The sequence below is a fragment of the Somniosus microcephalus genome, chromosome 10, assembly GCF_052327205.1.
Source record: "Somniosus microcephalus isolate GS21.2 chromosome 10, FLI_Smic_1.0, whole genome shotgun sequence".
Lineage (NCBI taxonomy): Eukaryota > Metazoa > Chordata > Chondrichthyes > Squaliformes > Somniosidae > Somniosus > Somniosus microcephalus.
The window spans coordinates 122,892,301-122,908,981 of record NC_140996.1 but is presented as its reverse complement, the minus strand read 5'-3'; the positions used below and the strand labels follow the sequence as shown (position 1 = coordinate 122,908,981).

Sequence of the window (16,681 nt, the reverse complement as noted above, 5' to 3'; positions counted from 1 at the left end):
TCATTTTCCATCAGGCTAGTTTTTGGCAGAAGGTTCTGCCACCTGACGTGGGTAAGCATTCCCAGTGGAAGGCTCTGTGGTTGGGAATCCTTCCTGGGACCTGAGCCCACGGGGTGTAGCATATGGCATAGCGTGGTGGCTTCCAACCATTATTTGAGAAAATGCACAAACATCCTGGTCACCTGCTTGTGGGGAAAATGCTAGAGTCCATTATAAAGGATGTAATAGCAGAGCAGCTGGAAAACAGTGATAGGATCGGACAAAGTCAACATGGATTTACAAAAGGTAAATCGTGCTTGACTAATCTACTGGAATTTTTTGAGGATGTAACTGGTAAAATAGATAAGGGAGAACCAGTGGATGTGGTGTATTTGGACTTTCAAAAGGCTTTCGATAAGGGCCCGCATAAGGGATTAGCTTGTAAAGTTAAAGCACATGGGATTGGGGGCAAGGTATTGACTTGGATAGAAAACTGGTTGGCAGACAGAAAGCAAAGAGTTGGAATAAACGGGTCTTTTTCCGAGTGGCAGGCAGTGACTAGTGGGGTACCGCAGGGATCGGTCCTTGGACCCCAGCTATTCACAATATATATTAATGATCTAGACGAGGGAACTAGATGTAATATCTCCAAGTTTGCAGACGACACAAAGCTGGGTGACTGTGTGTGCTGTGAGGAGGATGCCGAGAAACTCCAGTATGATTTGGACAGGTTGGGTGATTGGGCAGATGCAATATAACGTGGATAAATGCGAGGTTATCCACTTTGGTGTCAAAAACAGGAAGGCAGGTTGGCCCAGAAATTCGGGTCCCAACGCGTGAGTACGGACGGAGTACTCACGCGTGGACCCGATGGAAGTGCCGGTTTCTTGCATGCACTACGCATGCGCGGGAAACCGGCATTTCCGATCCTCTGAACAAAGGGGTTCAGAGGTCGAACGCGTGCGCGCAGGAGTCTGTGTGTGTGCGTTGAACTTCCTCTTTTTTTAAAGGTTTGCCCGTGCGTGAAGGCCTCTACATTTTACACATTAAAAAACCAGACGTAAGGACTTCATTTTAAAAGGTAAGTGGTCAATTAATTAAAATTAGAACATTTTTTCCACAGGTTTATTATTTTTAAATACTTTACAGTAAGGTAAGTGTATTTTTAGCCCCGATTTTTTATAAAATTATTTTTTTCAAAAATTTAAATTATTGTTTAAAATAGTTATTTAATGTTATTTATAGTTGATTTAAATAGTGTGATTTTTTTTCAAATTTATTTTAAGGTTAAGTACTGCTTTGGGCGCCCGGAGTTTTCATGAGTTTGACAGGTCTTTCTGTCAAACTCATGAATGGACTTTTCCCTCCTCCGATTGGTTGCCCAGTGCTCACGTGATCCCAGCCGACGCATCGCACTAACTACGCCGCTGGATCACGCAAGCACAGCGCGCTGGGAGCTGGACCGGGCCACAGGGAGCAAATGCACGCAGGCCCAGGCCTCAACTGCCGGCGCGCTAGGTAAGTGTAGGTCGGGGGCTTGCACCCGCGGGAAGCCCCCGACACGAATTTCTGGGCCATTATTATCTGAATGGCAATAGATTGGGAGAAGGGGAAGTGCAACGAGACCTGGGTGTCCTTGTGTACCAGTCGCTGATGGTAAGCATGCAGGTGCAGCAGGCGGTTAAGAAGGCAAATGGTATGTTGGCCTTCGTAGCGAGAGGGTTTGAGTACAGGAACAAGGATGTCTTGCTGCAGTTGTACAGGGCCTTGGTGAGACCACATCTTGAGTATTGTATGCAGTTTTGGTCGCCTTATCTGAGGAAGGATGTTCTTGCCATGGAGGGAGTGCAGCGAAGATTCACCAGGCTGATACCTGGGATGGCAGGAATGACGTATGAGGAGAGATTGGGTCGATTGGGCTTATACTCGCTGGAGTTTAGAAGAATGAGAGGGGCTCTCATTGAAACTTATAAAATTCTAACAGGACTGGACAGACTAGATGCAGGAAGGATGTTCCCGTTGGTCGGGGAGTCCAGAACCAGGGGTCACAGTCTAAGGATAAGGGGTAAGCCATTTAGGACAGAGATGAGGAGGAATTTCTTCACCCAGAGAGTGGTGAACCTGTGGAATTCTCTACCACAGAAGGCAGTAGAGACCAATTCATTAAATATATTCAAGAAGGAGTTGGATATATTTCTTAAGGCTAAAGGGATCAAGAGATATGGAGAGAAGGCAGGGACAGGGTACTGAATTTGGATGATCAGCCATGATCTCATTGAATGGCGGAGCAGGCTTGAGGGGGCGAATGGCCTACTCCTGCTCCTATCTTCTATGTTTCTATGTTTGAGGTTGCAGCATCTATTTCATTATTTGAAGGGGCTGCTTCTCAATTTTTGGCTGCAATTTTCTGCCATAGTGCTCGTCATTGGTCTCCCAGTGCATGGGTGAGCAAGTTGGAGGACCCCTTGGTGGGTCTGCTCCTAGGGCTGGCGGAAACTGCCATATGTAGGCCACGATGTGTGGCATTGCTGGGTCTGATCTCCATACTGCTTGCCCATCTTAGGTGACCACAGAATACAGTATCCACTGGTTGGCCTGAAGCTTTCCGTAACAGGTCAGCACTGCAGGATGCCAATTGCCTGAGCGACCCAAACTGGAGAATGGTGTTTTAAATTTAGGGGAATGTAAATTTTAGTGTGGATTATCTGATATGTAATTAGTGACAGTCTCCCAAATCTATATGGCTACTTATAGAATGTTTAGTGTCATTTGGCATAATACTGTGACTCCATCGGCTTTTTAAAAATAGGCTCTCCTGATGTAGCCTACAACTGGATGTCTTGCAGATGCTGACTGGGGGCTTTGTTGTCTTTCACGTTAATGAGGTGGGTTCAGGCTGGGCTTTAGTGACGTCACGGGGAGAGCCGCTTGTGGATGGTGCGCAGGCGCTGCCTGGCGGTGCAGAGATGGCGGCCGGTCCACCAGTCACCATCAGCATCGAGGCGGCCTGTGAGAACCAGGTGCAGGAGGTGGCTCTAGATGGGACGGAGGCCTATGTGCAGCCGCTTTCTATGTCGGAGAATCTGGCCAAACTGGCGCAGAAAATCGACTTCAACCGGAGCGACTCGGAGGGCGAGGAGCAGGAGGCCGGGGCTCAGGTCGGGGAGGAGTGGGGGCAACAGGACAGCGACGACGAGGAGGAGGGTGAGTGAGTGAGCCTGGGGGAGGAACTGCAGGGGCGGGGGTTGAGGGGAAGGAACTGCCGGGGGGGTTGAGGGGAAGGAACTGCCGGGGGGGGGGTTGAGGGGAAGGAACTGCCGGGGGGGGGGTTGAGGGGAAGGAACTGCCGGGGGGGGGGTTGAGGGGAAGGAACTGCCGGGGGGGGGGGGTGTTGAGGGGAAGGAACTGCCGGGGGGGGGGCTGAGGGGAAGGAATTGCCGGGGGGGGGGGTGCTGAGGGGAAGGAACTGCCGGGGGGGGGGGTGCTGAGGGGAAGGAACTGCCGGGGGGGGGGGTGTTGAGGGGAAGGAACTGCCGGGGGGGGGGTGTTGAGGGGAAGGAACTGCCGGGGGGGGGGGGTGTTGAGGGGAAGGAACTGCCGGGGGGGGGGGTGTTGAGGGGAAGGAACTGCCGGGGGGGGGGGTGTTGAGGGGAAGGAACTGCCGGGGGGGGGTGTTGAGGGGAAGGAACTGCCGGGGGGCGGGGGTGAGGGGGAAGGACCTGGGGGGAGGGGGTGGTGGGGGGGGAGGCAAGGACCGTGGGGGGTGAGGGGGGTCAAGGACCGTGGGGGGTGAGGGGGAGGACGGGGTGAGGGGTGTGTGTGGGGGGGGGAAGACCTGGGGAGGGGTTGAGACTGGGGGGGGGTAGGACCTGGGGAGGTGAGTGGGGTGGAGTGAGAAGAGGAAAGGGATCTGGGGGGGCGGGAGAGAAGAGGGAAAGGGATCTGGGGTGGGGGCGCGAAGAGGAAAGGGACTGGGGGCAAAGAGACCAGGTGGCAAAGAGGAAAAGGACTGGGTTGGGGGGGGAGAAGGGAAGGGGAAGGGACTGGGGTGGGGAGCGAAGGGGACTGGGAGAGTTTGGGAGAGGAATTCCGCTCTCTGTGGGGTTACGGTTGTCTGCGGGCTTTGCAGTTACGGTAACTCTGTCTCTTTGATTTTGCGCTTATTTCATTCAGTTCGTGCTGTGCCCGAGACTTGGCAGCAACTCGGCCTGTAGGGAAACACATCATTCAGCTGCAGAAACATAGAAACATAGGAGCAGGAGTAGGCCATTCGGCCCTTTGAGCCTGCTCTGCCATTCAATGAGATCATGGCTGATCATCCAAATTCAGTACCCTGTCCCTGCCTTCTCCCCATATCCCTTGATCCCTTTAGCCTTAAGAAATATATCTAACTCCTCCTTGAATATATTTAATGAACTGGCCTCCACCGCCCTCTGTGGCAGAGAATTCCACAGGTTCACCACTCTCTGGGTGAAGAAATTCCTCCTCATTTCAGTCCTAAATGGCTTACGCCTTATCCTTAGACTATGACCCCTGGTTCTGGACTCTCCGGCCATCAGAAACATCCTTCCTGCATCTAGTCTGTCCAGGCCTGACAGAATTTTATAGGTTTCGATGAGATCCCCTCTCAATCTTCTAAACTCCAGTGAGTATAAGCCCAATCGACACAATCTCTCCTCATATGTCATTCCTGCCATCCCAGGTATCAGCCTGGTGAATCTTCGCTGCACTCCTTCCATGGCAAGAACGTCCTTCCTCAGATAAGGCGACCAAAACTGCACACAATACTCAAGGTGCGGTCTCACCAAGGCCCTGCAGAACTGCAGCAAGACATCCTTGTTCCTGTCCTCGAACCCTCTTGCTACGAAGGCCAACATACCATTTGCCTTCTTAACCGCCTGCTGCACCTGCATGCTTACCTTCAGCGACTGGTGCACAAGAACACCCAGGTCTCTTTGCACTTCCCCTTCTCCCAATCTATTGCCATTCAAATAATAATCTGCCTTCCTGTTTTTGCCACCAAAGTGGATAACCTCACATTTATCCACATTATACTGCATTTGCCATGTTTCTGCCCAATCACCCAACCTGTCCAAATCGTACTGGAGTTTCATGACATCCTCCTCACAGCATGCCCTCCCACCCAGCTTTGTGTTGTCTGCAAATTTGGAGATATTACATCCAATTCCCTCGTCCAGATCATTAATATATATATGTATTATGAACAGCTGGGGTCCTAGGACCGATCCTTGCGGTACCCCACTAGTCAATGCCTGCCACTCAGAAAACGACCCGTTTATTCCAACTCTTTGCTTTCTGTCCGCCAACCAGTTCTCTATCCAAGTCAATACCTTGCCCCCAATCCCACGTGCCTTAATTTTGCACGCTAATCTCTTATGCGGGACCTTATCGAAAGCCTTCTGAAAGTCCAAATACACCACATCCACTGGTTCTCCCTTATCTATTTTACCAGTTACATCCTCAAAAAATTCCAGTAGATTAGTCAAGCATGATTTACCTTTTGTAAATCTGTGTTGACTTTGTCCGATCGGTCACTGCTTTCCAAGTGCTCTGCTATTACATCTTTTATAATAATGGACTCCAGCATTTTCCCCACTACCGATGTCAAGCTTACTGGTCTCTAATTCCCCGCTTTTTCTCCACCACCTTTTTTGAATAGTGGGGTAACATTAGCTACCCTCCAATCCATGGGTACTGTTCCAGAGTCTATCGAGTTCTGGAAGATGACCAGCAATCCATCTACTATTTCTAGGGCCACTTCCTTAAGTACCCTGGGATGTAGATTATCAGGCCCTGGGGATTTATCGGCCTTCAGTCCTATCAATTTTCCTAACACCATTTCCCTACAAATACTGATTTCTTTCAGTTCCACCCTTTCATCAGACCCTATGTTCCCCGGCATCTCTGGGAGGTTATTTGTGTCCTCCTTTGTGAAGACAGAACCAAAGTATGAATTTAGTTGGTCTGCCATTTCTTTGTTTCCCATTATAAATTCCCCTGATTCTGACTGCAAGGGACCTACGCTTGACTTCACCAATCTTTTTCTCTTCACATATCTATAAAAGCTTTTACAGTCAGTTTTTATGTTCCCTGCAAGCTTACTCATTCTATTTTCCCCTTCCTAATTAATTCCTTTGTCCTCCTTTGTTGAATCCTAAACTGCTCCCAATCCTCAGGATTATTGCTTTTTCTGGCCAATTTATATGCCCTCTCCTTGGATCTTATGCTATCCCTAATTTCCCTTGTTAGCCACGGTTGAGTCACCTTTTTTGTTTTATTTTTATGCCAAACTGGGATGAACAAATTCTGTAGTTCATCCATTTGGTCTTTGAATGTTTGCCATTGCCCATCCACCATCAACCCTTTGAGTGCCATTCCCCAATCAATCTTACCCAACTCACTCCTTAGAGCATCATAGTTTCCTTTATTTAAATTCAGGACCCTAGTCTCTGAGTCAACTACTTCATTCTCCATCTTAATGAAGAATTCGATCATATTATCGCTCCGACCCAAGGGGCCTCGTACAACAAGATTGCTAATTAATCCTTTTCTCGTTACATGATACCCAGTCTAAGATGGCCTGATCTCTGGTTGGTTCCTCGACATATTGGTCCAGGAAACCATCCCGTAAACACTCCAGGAATTCCTCCTCCACAGTATTGTTACTAATTTGGTTAGCCCAATCTATATGTAGATTAAAGTCACCCATAATGACTGCTGTGCCCTTATTGAACGCTTCTTTAATTTCCCTTTTAATGCCATCCCCAACCTCCACATTACTGTTGGGAGGTCTATATACCACTCCCACTAATGTTTTTTTCCCCTTAGTATTTCTCAATTCAAAACTTTGTTCTCCTCTTTGTATTAGTGTTGCCTGTGATAGTATAAATAAGGCAGCACACCTGTTCTCTTTCTGTGCTAAAGCATTCTATGATTCTTTGATCATTTATTAGGTGTCAGTTTTGGCTCCGTGGTAATATTCCCACCTCTGTGAGACACAAGGTCGTGGGTTCAAGCCCCACTCAATACTTGATCACATAATCTAGCTGACAATTCAGTGCAGTACTATGGGAGTGCTGCACTGTCAGAGGTGCTGTGTTTCGAATGCAATGTTAAACTGAGGTCCTATCTGCCCTCTCTGGTTGATGTGAAAAATCTCGCCGCACTATTTGGAGAGAGCAGAGGAGTGCTCTTGGTTTCCTGGCAAACATTTATCCCTTGACCAGCAGCACTGAAACAGCTGAAATGGTCATATATCTCATTGTTGCTTGTGGGACCTTGTGTGCGCAAGTTGGCTGCTGCGTTTCCTACATTACAACAGTGACTACACTTCAAAAGCACTTAATTGACTGAAGCACCTTGGAACATCCTGAGCTAGTGAAAAGTGCTATATAAATGCAAGTTCTTGCTTTCTTGAATATGTTTGTTTTCTTGTGACTTTTAGAAATACTGAAGTTTCAGCCCTCCTTGTGGCCTTGGGATGCAGTCAGAAATAACTTGAGAAGCACACTGACAGAGATGTGTGTGCTTTATGATGTACTGAATGTCCTCAAGGAGAAAAAGTATATGACCTTAGACCCTGTCTCTCAGGAACCACCCCCTTCAAAACAGGTATTTACACTTTACAATGCAGCAAAATGACAGCAATTGCCTGACTGAATAAAGTTATATTTTAGTTTTTGACTCCAAGTCACATTAATACAAGTGGTTTTCCAGTCAGGCAGTGAAGTATCAATTTGCTACCTTTACTGTATAATAAAAGGTGAGATGAGCTTCTGCAACAAAAAAAGATATATTGTATGATATCAGATTTTTGATGGTTGAGGTAAAAATCTGTAGATAGTAAAAGTGTTCGGTATTTTCCGTTGAGAGCATTTTCTCTTCTGTACATTCCTCGAAGTGATTTAAAAACTTTTCTGAAATGCTTATCCCCTTTAATCTCAATTGGTTGTCTTTTAGTTATACAATATTTGAACATTTTAAACGTCATGAAAGGTCTGGCCTTAAAGGGTATCAATTTTTTAAGGGCAATTTCTCGCATGAGTGCTTTTCTCCTTGATGCATATTGTCTCACCCTTAACTGCTATGTCATCAGTAGCCCTATTTTGCTGCTTTCCCATCAGGGTTTGCAACTGTGTGGGAAAAAGAAATCCTTAGCAGGAGCTGCTCAGATTCTTTTGAAAGGAGCAGAAAGATTGAATAAATCTGTAGCTGAAAACCAGGAGCATAAACGTCAAAGAGACTTCAACTCGGAGCTGCTCAGATTACGGCAACACTGGAAGCTAAGAAAAGTGGGTGACAAGATCCTTGGGGACTTGAGTTATAGAAGTGCAGGTATGCAGAATTTCAGTATGTAAATAATTCATCTATTCAATATGGAAGGTATTTGTCTTTTCTTCAAAACCAGAACTATGAGATGTGCAATAATTCTAAGAAATAATAAGCCTAAAGGAGTAAAATACCAGAAAACACAAGTGTAAACTGTCAAAGTCCTAGCTTGTGACGAGGTACCTCACACGCCACAAGTGTGTATCAGAAAGTGCTGGCTAATTTATATTAATGGACAATAAATTGCAGACACGGCACATGATTTCCTGATGTTCACACACATAACTTGCACCATGTGAGGATTCTGAAAATCTACTCTATAGACTATTATGGAGAGATGGGTATGATGGGAGTGTGTAAGGGTATTTGTCGGGTAAGTGGTGAGTTCCTGGTATTTGATTTTATTTCTTATTCTTCCACTCTGATTTTTTTTCCCCCTGCCATATATAAATAAAATACTTTTATTGATTCATACTTCCAGACCACTCGAGCCAAATTCCCCAACCTACACTCGTCCTACTGTCATAAATCCAACTTAACACTTGTATTTCAACCAGCACGGAAACTGGCACTTGCACAAATATAAAACTTTCTTAAATATTTTTAGGATATTCATATGCAAGATACTCCAAACAACTTATGTTCCGTACTTTATATGTACAGGTAAACTACCCTTTATCCGAACTTCCGAAAACCGAAACCCTCTAAAAACCGAAGGTTTTTTCGTTCAGTGTAAGTCGTGCGCACGACTTTACGCTGAACGAAAAAACCTTCGGTTTTTAGAGGGTTCCGGTTTCGGAAGTTCGGATAAAGGGTAAGTCGTGCGCGCGGACCCCCCCCCCCCCCCCCCCCCCGCAGACCCCGACCCCCACTGACTTACGCTGAGCGTCAGCGTAAGTCGTGCGCACGGCCGACCGCGGACCCCCCCCCGGCCCCGACCCCCGCGGACCCCGCCGACTTACGCCGTGCGCACGACCCCCCCCCCCCGCCGACCCACCTTCCGAAATCCGAAATTCTCCGAAAACCGAAACACGGCTGGTCCCGAGGTTTTTGGATAAAGGATAGTCTACCTGTATTATTAAATATTTACATTTTTGTATCGATACATTTTAATATTAATTAATTTTATTCATAAACCTCCACATTTATATAGCAATCTTCCAGTATGCAGTTGTTTGATTTCCTAATTACTTGAATTCATTTTATTATTTCAATATAATTTCACTATCCTTCGCACTATTTTACATTAATTTTCCTTTTTAACCAACATTCTCGTTATTCCTAACAAGTTAAATATATCAACACAATAGTAGACTATTACCTGACATCGGAAGATGAGATTAGAAATGATATAACCACATTTAAAATAAAAAGAGGAGAAATATTAAATAAACTAATCAAACTCAAATAGGATAAAACCCTTGGTCCGGACGGATTACTTCCGCACATTTAAAAAAATCTAGGAAAGATAGCAGAGGCACTATTAGACATATTTAATAATTTGTTAGAAAAAGCTGTAGTGCCAGAGGACTAGTGGATAGCTAAGGTAATACATATATTTAAGAAGGGAGATGGAACATGTCCAGGTAACTATAGACCAGTCAGCTTGGCATCGGTGGTAGGAAAAATAATGGAATCCCTACTAAAGGAAAAAATAGAAGAACATCTAGAAACAAAAAATATGAATAGTCAGCATGCATTTCAAAATGGAAAGTCTTGCTTGACCAACCTCATTGAATTCTTTGAAGAGGTAACAGGGAGTGTAGTCAAGGTTAATGCAGTAGATGTAACTTATCTAGATTTCCAAAAGGTCTTCTACAATAAGGTGCTACATAATAGACTAATGAATAAGGACAGAAAATACCGAGTCGGGGACAAGTAGCAGAATGGATAGCTAGCTGGCTTCAAGACAGAAAGCAGAGAGTAGGGGTAAAGGGTAGCTATTCAGAGTGGCAGAAGGTGGAAAGTGGGGTCCCACAAGGACCAGTGCTGGGACCAGTGTTCACAATTTATATTAATGATTTAGACTTTATTTCTGTATTTCTATTAGTATTTTTATCATTGCTATGCCATATTTATTCCAATGTTGGGAGGACCCGTAATAATCAACATTTTCATTGTGCAGTACACACGTTTGCTGCATATATGACAAATAAAATTGAATTGAATCAAAAACACAATTTCTAAATTTGCGAATGACATCAAATTGGTGAGGATAGTCAATACTGAGGAGGACTGCAACAAATTACAGGAAGGCAGGCCAAGCTAGGAAGGAGGCATTGCTGGATCTGGTGCTAGGAAATGAGGTGGACCAGGTCGACCAAGTGTCTGTGGGCGAACACTTGGGTACGAGTGATCATCGTATCATAAGATTTAGATTAGCAATGGAGAGGAGCAAGGAACAATCTAGAGTGGAACTTCTAAACTGGAATCGGGCTAACTTCACTGAGATGTGAAAGGATCTAGCCAGGGTAAAATGGAACCAAAGACTGACAGGAAAAACCAGACCAAATACAATAAGTTGAGCGGGGAAGTGAAGATGAAAATAAGATTGGCAAAGAGAGAATATGAGAGTAGAATGGCAGTTAACATAAAAGGGAACCCAAAAATCTTCTACCGGCATGTAAAGAGTAAGTGGGTAGTAAGAGGCGGGTGGGACCTATTCAGGACAAAGGAGGTGATATATGCTTAGAGGCGCAGGGCAAGGCTAGAATACTCAAGTACTTTGTATCGGTGTTTACTAAGGAGGTGGATGCTGACAAAATATCGGTAGAAGTGGAAAAGGTAGAAGCAATGGAACGGGTGAAAATTGATAGACAGGATGTACTAGAAAGACTGGGTATGCTTAGAGTGGCTAAGTCGCCTGATCCAGATGGCTTGCATCCCAGATTGCTAAGGGAATTGGGGGAGGAGATAGCAGAAGCGCTTGCCATAATTTTCCAATCTTCCCTAGATGCGGGGGAGGTGCCTGAGGATTGGAAAGTGGCAAATGTGACACCATTGTTCAAGAAAGGGAGTAAGGACAATCTTAGTAACTACAGGCTGGTCAGTTTAACATCAGTGGTGGGAAAAGTTTTAGAAACAATAATCAAGGAAAAAATTAACAGGCACTTGGAGAGGTTTAAGCTAATTAAGGAGAGCCAACACGGATTTGTAAAAGGCAGATTGTGTTTGACTAATCTAATTCAATTTTTTGATGAAGGGAATGCAGTGGATGTTGTCTACATGGGTTTTAGGAAGGTGTTTGACAAAGTACCACATAGAAGGCTGGTTAACAAAATTGAGGCCAATGGAATAGGTGGATCAGTGGCAGCTTGGATAAGGAATTGGCTTAAGAACAGAAAACAGCAAGTTGTGGTAAATGGCTATTTTTCAGACTGGAGGATGGTAGACAGTGGTGTTCCCCAAGGGTCAGTGCTGGGGCCACTGCTTTTTTTGTTAAACATAAATGACCTGAATATTGGAATGCAGTAGAATTTCTAAATTTGCTGATGACACCAAACTTGGGGGGGGTGTCAAACTGTGATGATACCAATCGACTGCAACAGGACATAGAAAGGCCAGCAGAATGGGCAGACAAGTGGCAGATGGAATTTAATACAGAAGTGTGAGGTGATGCATTTTGGCAGAAGGAACAGGGAGAGGCAATATACACTTAATGGCACAGATGTAGTGTGCAGGGACAGAGGGACCTGGGAATTAATGTGCATAGGTCCCTGAGGGTGGCGGGACATATTGAGAGAGTGGTTAGCAAAGCATATGGGATCTTGGGCTTCATAAATAGAGGTATTGAGTACAAAAGTAGAGAAGTTATGCTAAACCTTTATAAAGCGCTGGTTTGGCCGCAACTGGAGTATTGTGTCCAGTTCTGGTCACCACACTTTAGGAAGGATGTGAAGGCCCTTGAGAGGGTGCAGAGGAGATTTACCAGAATGGTTCTGGAGATTGGGGGATCTTAGCTACAAGGACAGGTTGGAGAAGCAGGATTTGTTTTCATTAGAGCAAAGGAGGTTGAGGGGTGATTTGATAGAGGTGTACAAGATTATGTCAGGTTTCGATAGGCTAGACAGGGAAAGGCTGTTCCCACTAGTTGATGGTACAAGGACTAGGGGACACAGATTTAAGGTTTTGGGCAAAAGATACAGGGAGAATGTGAGGAAAAACTTTTTTACGCAGCGAGTGGTGAGGACCTGGAACTCGCTCTCGACGGAAGTGGTGGAAGCGGAGACACTCAATGTTTTCAAGGGGAGACTGGATAGACACTTGAGAGAAATAAACTTGCAGGGTTACGGGGATAGAGCGGGGGAATGGGACTTACTGGATTGCACTGCAGAGAGCTGGCAAGGACTTTAGGGCCGAATGGCCTCTTCTGTGCCGTTATGACTGACATTAATAAACTTACAGAATGGGCATATAATTGGCAAATAAATTTCAACGCAGATAAATGTGAGATTATATTTTGATAAAAATAAGGAGATCACATTACTTGGAAAATAAGAATGAAAATGCAAAGGAGAGCAAAGGGATCTCCGAGTACTAATACACAAATCACTAAAAGTAGCGTTGCAGGTTAATAAGGCCATAAAAAAGGCAAACCAAGCACTAGGGCTTATTTCTAGAGGGATAGTATTGAAAAGTAGAGAAGTTATGCTAAACTTGTATCGAACCTTGGTTAGACCACTCCTGGAGTACTACGTAAAATTCTGGTCGCCATATTATGAAAAGGATATAGAGGCACTGGAGAGGGTGCAGAGAAGATTTACAAGGATGAACAGAAAGAGAAGGCTGAGGGGTGACCTAATCGAGGTCTTTAAAATTATGAAAGGTTTTGATAGAGTAAACCGAGAGAGTGTTTCTACTTGTGGGGAAAAGCAAAACTAGAGGCTGTCAATATAAGATAGTCACCAAGAAATCAAATAGGGAATTCAGAAGAAACTTCTTTACCCAGAAAATGTGGAACTCGCTACCACAATGGTAGTGGGAGTGGTTGAAGCGAATAGTATAGATGCATTTATGGGGAGGCTTGATAAGCATATGAGGGAGAAGGGAATAGAGGGTTATGCTAATAGTTAGATCAGGAAAGGTGGGAGGAGGCTCGAGTGGAGCATAAACGCTGGCATGGACTGGTTGGGCCGACTAGTCTGCTTCTGTGCTGTATATCCTATGTAATCTCAGTCTTAAACGGCCGACCCCATATCCTGAGACTATGCTCCCTAGTTCTAGACTCTCCAGCCAGGGGAAACAACCTCTCGGCATCTACCCTGTCAATTCCCCTCAGAATCTTGTTTCAATGAGATCACCTCTCATTCTTCTAGTCTTCAGAGAGTATAGGAACAATCTACTCAATCTCTCCTCATAGGACAACCCTCTCATCCCAGGAAACAATCTAGTGAACCTCATTGCACTGCCTCTAAGGCAAGTATATCCTCCTTTAGATAAGGAGACCAAAACTGTGCACAGTACTCCAGGTGTGGTCTCACCAAAGCCCTGTACAATTGTAACAAGACTTCATTACTGTTGTACTCCAACCCCCTTGCAATAAAGGCCGACATGCCATTTGCCTTCCTAATTACTTGCTGTACCTGCATGTTTCTTGTACGAGGACACCTAAATCTCTCTCAACACCAGCAGTCTCACCATTCAAAAAAATTCTGTTTTTCTGTTCTTCCTACCAATGTGAATACCCTCACATTTCACATTATACTCCATCTGCCACCTTATTGCCCACTGACTTAACTTGTTTATATCCTTTTGCAGGCTCTTTGTGTCCTCCTCACCGCTTACTTTCCCACCTAGCTTTGTATCATCAGCAAACCTGGATACATTGTACTTGGTCCCTTCATCTAAATCATTAATATAAATTGTAAATAGCTGAGGCCCAGCACTGATCCTTGCGACACCCCACAAGTTGCAGCTTGCCCACCTGAAAATGACCCGCTTATCCCTACTCTGTTTTCTGTCTGTTAACCAATTCTCTGTCCATGCTAATATATTACCTCCAACCCCATGAGCCCTTATCTTGTGTAACAACCTTTTATGTAGCAATTTATTGAATGCCTTTTGGAAATCCAAATATACTACATCCACTGGTTCCCCTTGCCAGTTACATTCTCAAAAAACTCTAATAAATTTGTTAAACACTATTTCCCTTTCATAAAACCATGTTGACTCTGCCTAGTCATATTGGCCCAGAAATTTGGGTCCCAACGCGTGAGTGCGCACGGGGTACTCACGCGTGGACCCGATGGAAGTGCCGGTTTCTTGCATGCGCGGGAAACCGGCACTTCCGTTCATCTGAACGAAGGGGTTCAGAGGTCGAATGCGTGCGCGTTGAACTTACGTTTTTTTTACAGGTTTTTCCGTGAGGGTAAGTCTTTAGATTTTAGAAATGTAAAAACCAGGCGTAGGGCCTGCATTTTAAAAGGTAAGTGGTCAATTAACTAAAATTAAAACATTTTTTCCACAGGTTTATTATTTTTAAATACTTTAAAGCAAGGTAAGTTTATTTTTAGCCTTTTTTTTAATAAAATTATTTTTTTCAAAAATTTAAATTATTGTTTAAAATAGTTATTTAATGTAATTTATAGTTTATTTAAAAAGTGATTTAAAAAAAAAAAAAAAAAAAAAAATTATTTGAAGGTTTACTGTTATTTTGGGGCCGTATATTCATAAGTTTAGACAGGTCTTCCTGTCAATCTTATGAATGGGCTTTTCCCTCCTCCGATTGGCTGCCCATGGCTCACGTGATCCCAGGGGACGCATCGCACTAACTACGCCCCTGGGACACGCAAGCACAGCGCGCTGGGAGCTGGAGCAGGCCCCGGAGCGGAATTCCACGGGAGCCCAGAGCCCAACTGCCGGCGCGCAAGGTAAGTGCAGGTTGGGGGCTTGCACCCGCGGGAAGCCCCCGACCCAAATTTCTGGGCCATTATGATTTTCTAAGTGCCCTGTTGCCACTTCATTAATAACGGATTCCAGCATTTTCCTGACAACTGATGTCAGGCTAACTGACCTTGTTTTCTCTCTCCCTCCTCTCTTGAATAGAGGGGTTACATTTGCATGTATTCTAAAATATGTTGACTTAAGTCATAAAATGCCTATGAAGGATGGTTAAAAGCACTTTTATTAAACTTGAATTATTTTTTTCCAAAGGGTCCCTCTTCCCTCACCACGGGACATTTGAAGTATTAAAGAATACTGATCTGGATCCAGATAAGAAAATTCCAGATGATTATTGCCCTCTTGACATAATGATTCCGAGTGATCTGGAGGGATCAGCGTATATTAAGGTAAATACAAACTGCTTGTGCAGCATCTAGTCCTGGTTGAGCTGCAATATCCTACAATTAACCATTGGGAAGACTGAAACCTTTGTCCTCCGTCCCCGCCACCAGCTCCATTTCTTTGCCACCAATTCTGTCCCTCTCCCTGGCCTCTGTCTGACGCTGAGCCAGACTGTTCGCAGTGTTATTTAACGCCGAGGTGAGCTTCCAGCCCCCTCCCTCCATCACAAAGACTGCCTACTTCTACCTCCCTAACATTGTCCATCTTGGCCACTGCCTCGGCTCATCTCCTGCTGAAACCCCCATCCATGCCTCTGTTAGCTCCAGAATCGGCTATTCCATTGCTCTCCTGGCCAACCTCCCAACTTCCCCCCTCCATAAACATGAGCTCATCCAAAACTCTGTTGCCCGTATTCTAACTCTCACCCATCGCCCCTGTGCCCGATACCCTACATTGGCTCCTGGTCCACCAATGCCTCAATTTAAAATTCTCATCCTCGTGTTCAACTCCCCATCATGTCCAAGTCCATTTTCCCCTCCCCATCTCTGTAACCTCCTCCACCCTACTACCAATATTCCCGTTAATTACTGGGTCTAGAGGTTCTGCGCAGGCTGCTCACTGACTTTTAAATGGGAAAAACCGCACGTGTGGAAATTTGAATGGGCTGCGCATAAAGGGGCCATGCACCCAAAAAAAAATTAGAGGCAACATTGCCTACAACCCTCCCAAGAACCCTGTGTCCCTCCAACTCTAGCCTCTTGTGTATACCCCACTCCCTTCGCCCCATCATTGCCGGCTGGGCCTTCAGTCATCTAGGCCCAAAGCTCTGGAATTCCCTCCCTAAGGCTGTCCACCTCTCTCTCCTCTAAGACCCTCTTTAAAAACTACCTCTGACCAATCCTTTCCTATTATTGCTTTCCTTGGCTCAGTGTCAATTTGATGTAATTTATGCTCCTGTGAAGCACCTTGGGATGTTTTCTTACATTAAAAAGGTGCAAGTAGTTGTTGTAAATGTAATCCCCATTTAGATGACTTGATTTGTATTACTTGTCCAACTTGTAAAATGAAT

The 16,681-nt window shown here is 45.1% G+C and overlaps 1 protein-coding gene across 3 annotated transcripts in view; it reads left to right on the top strand.

Annotated features, from left to right (window-relative positions):
- Positions 1 to 2,845: 2,845 nt before the first annotated feature.
- The window catches only part of med17 (mediator complex subunit 17), a 30,750-nt gene continuing 16,914 nt past the window's right edge, over positions 2,846 to 16,681 (top strand). For 2 of the 3 annotated variants that reach the window (XM_085998782.1, XM_085998781.1), the window contains exons 1-4: positions 2,900 to 3,183; positions 7,445 to 7,611; positions 8,124 to 8,334; positions 15,481 to 15,617. In XM_085998782.1, the coding sequence (XP_085854908.1) occupies positions 2,946 to 3,183; positions 7,445 to 7,611; positions 8,124 to 8,334; positions 15,481 to 15,617 (753 nt within the window). In that variant the 5' untranslated portion in view covers positions 2,900 to 2,945. Of the gene's footprint in view, positions 2,865 to 2,899; positions 3,184 to 7,444; positions 7,612 to 8,123; positions 8,335 to 15,480; positions 15,618 to 16,681 lie in introns of those variants that run through there. The other variant, XM_085998783.1, reaches the window with a different exon arrangement.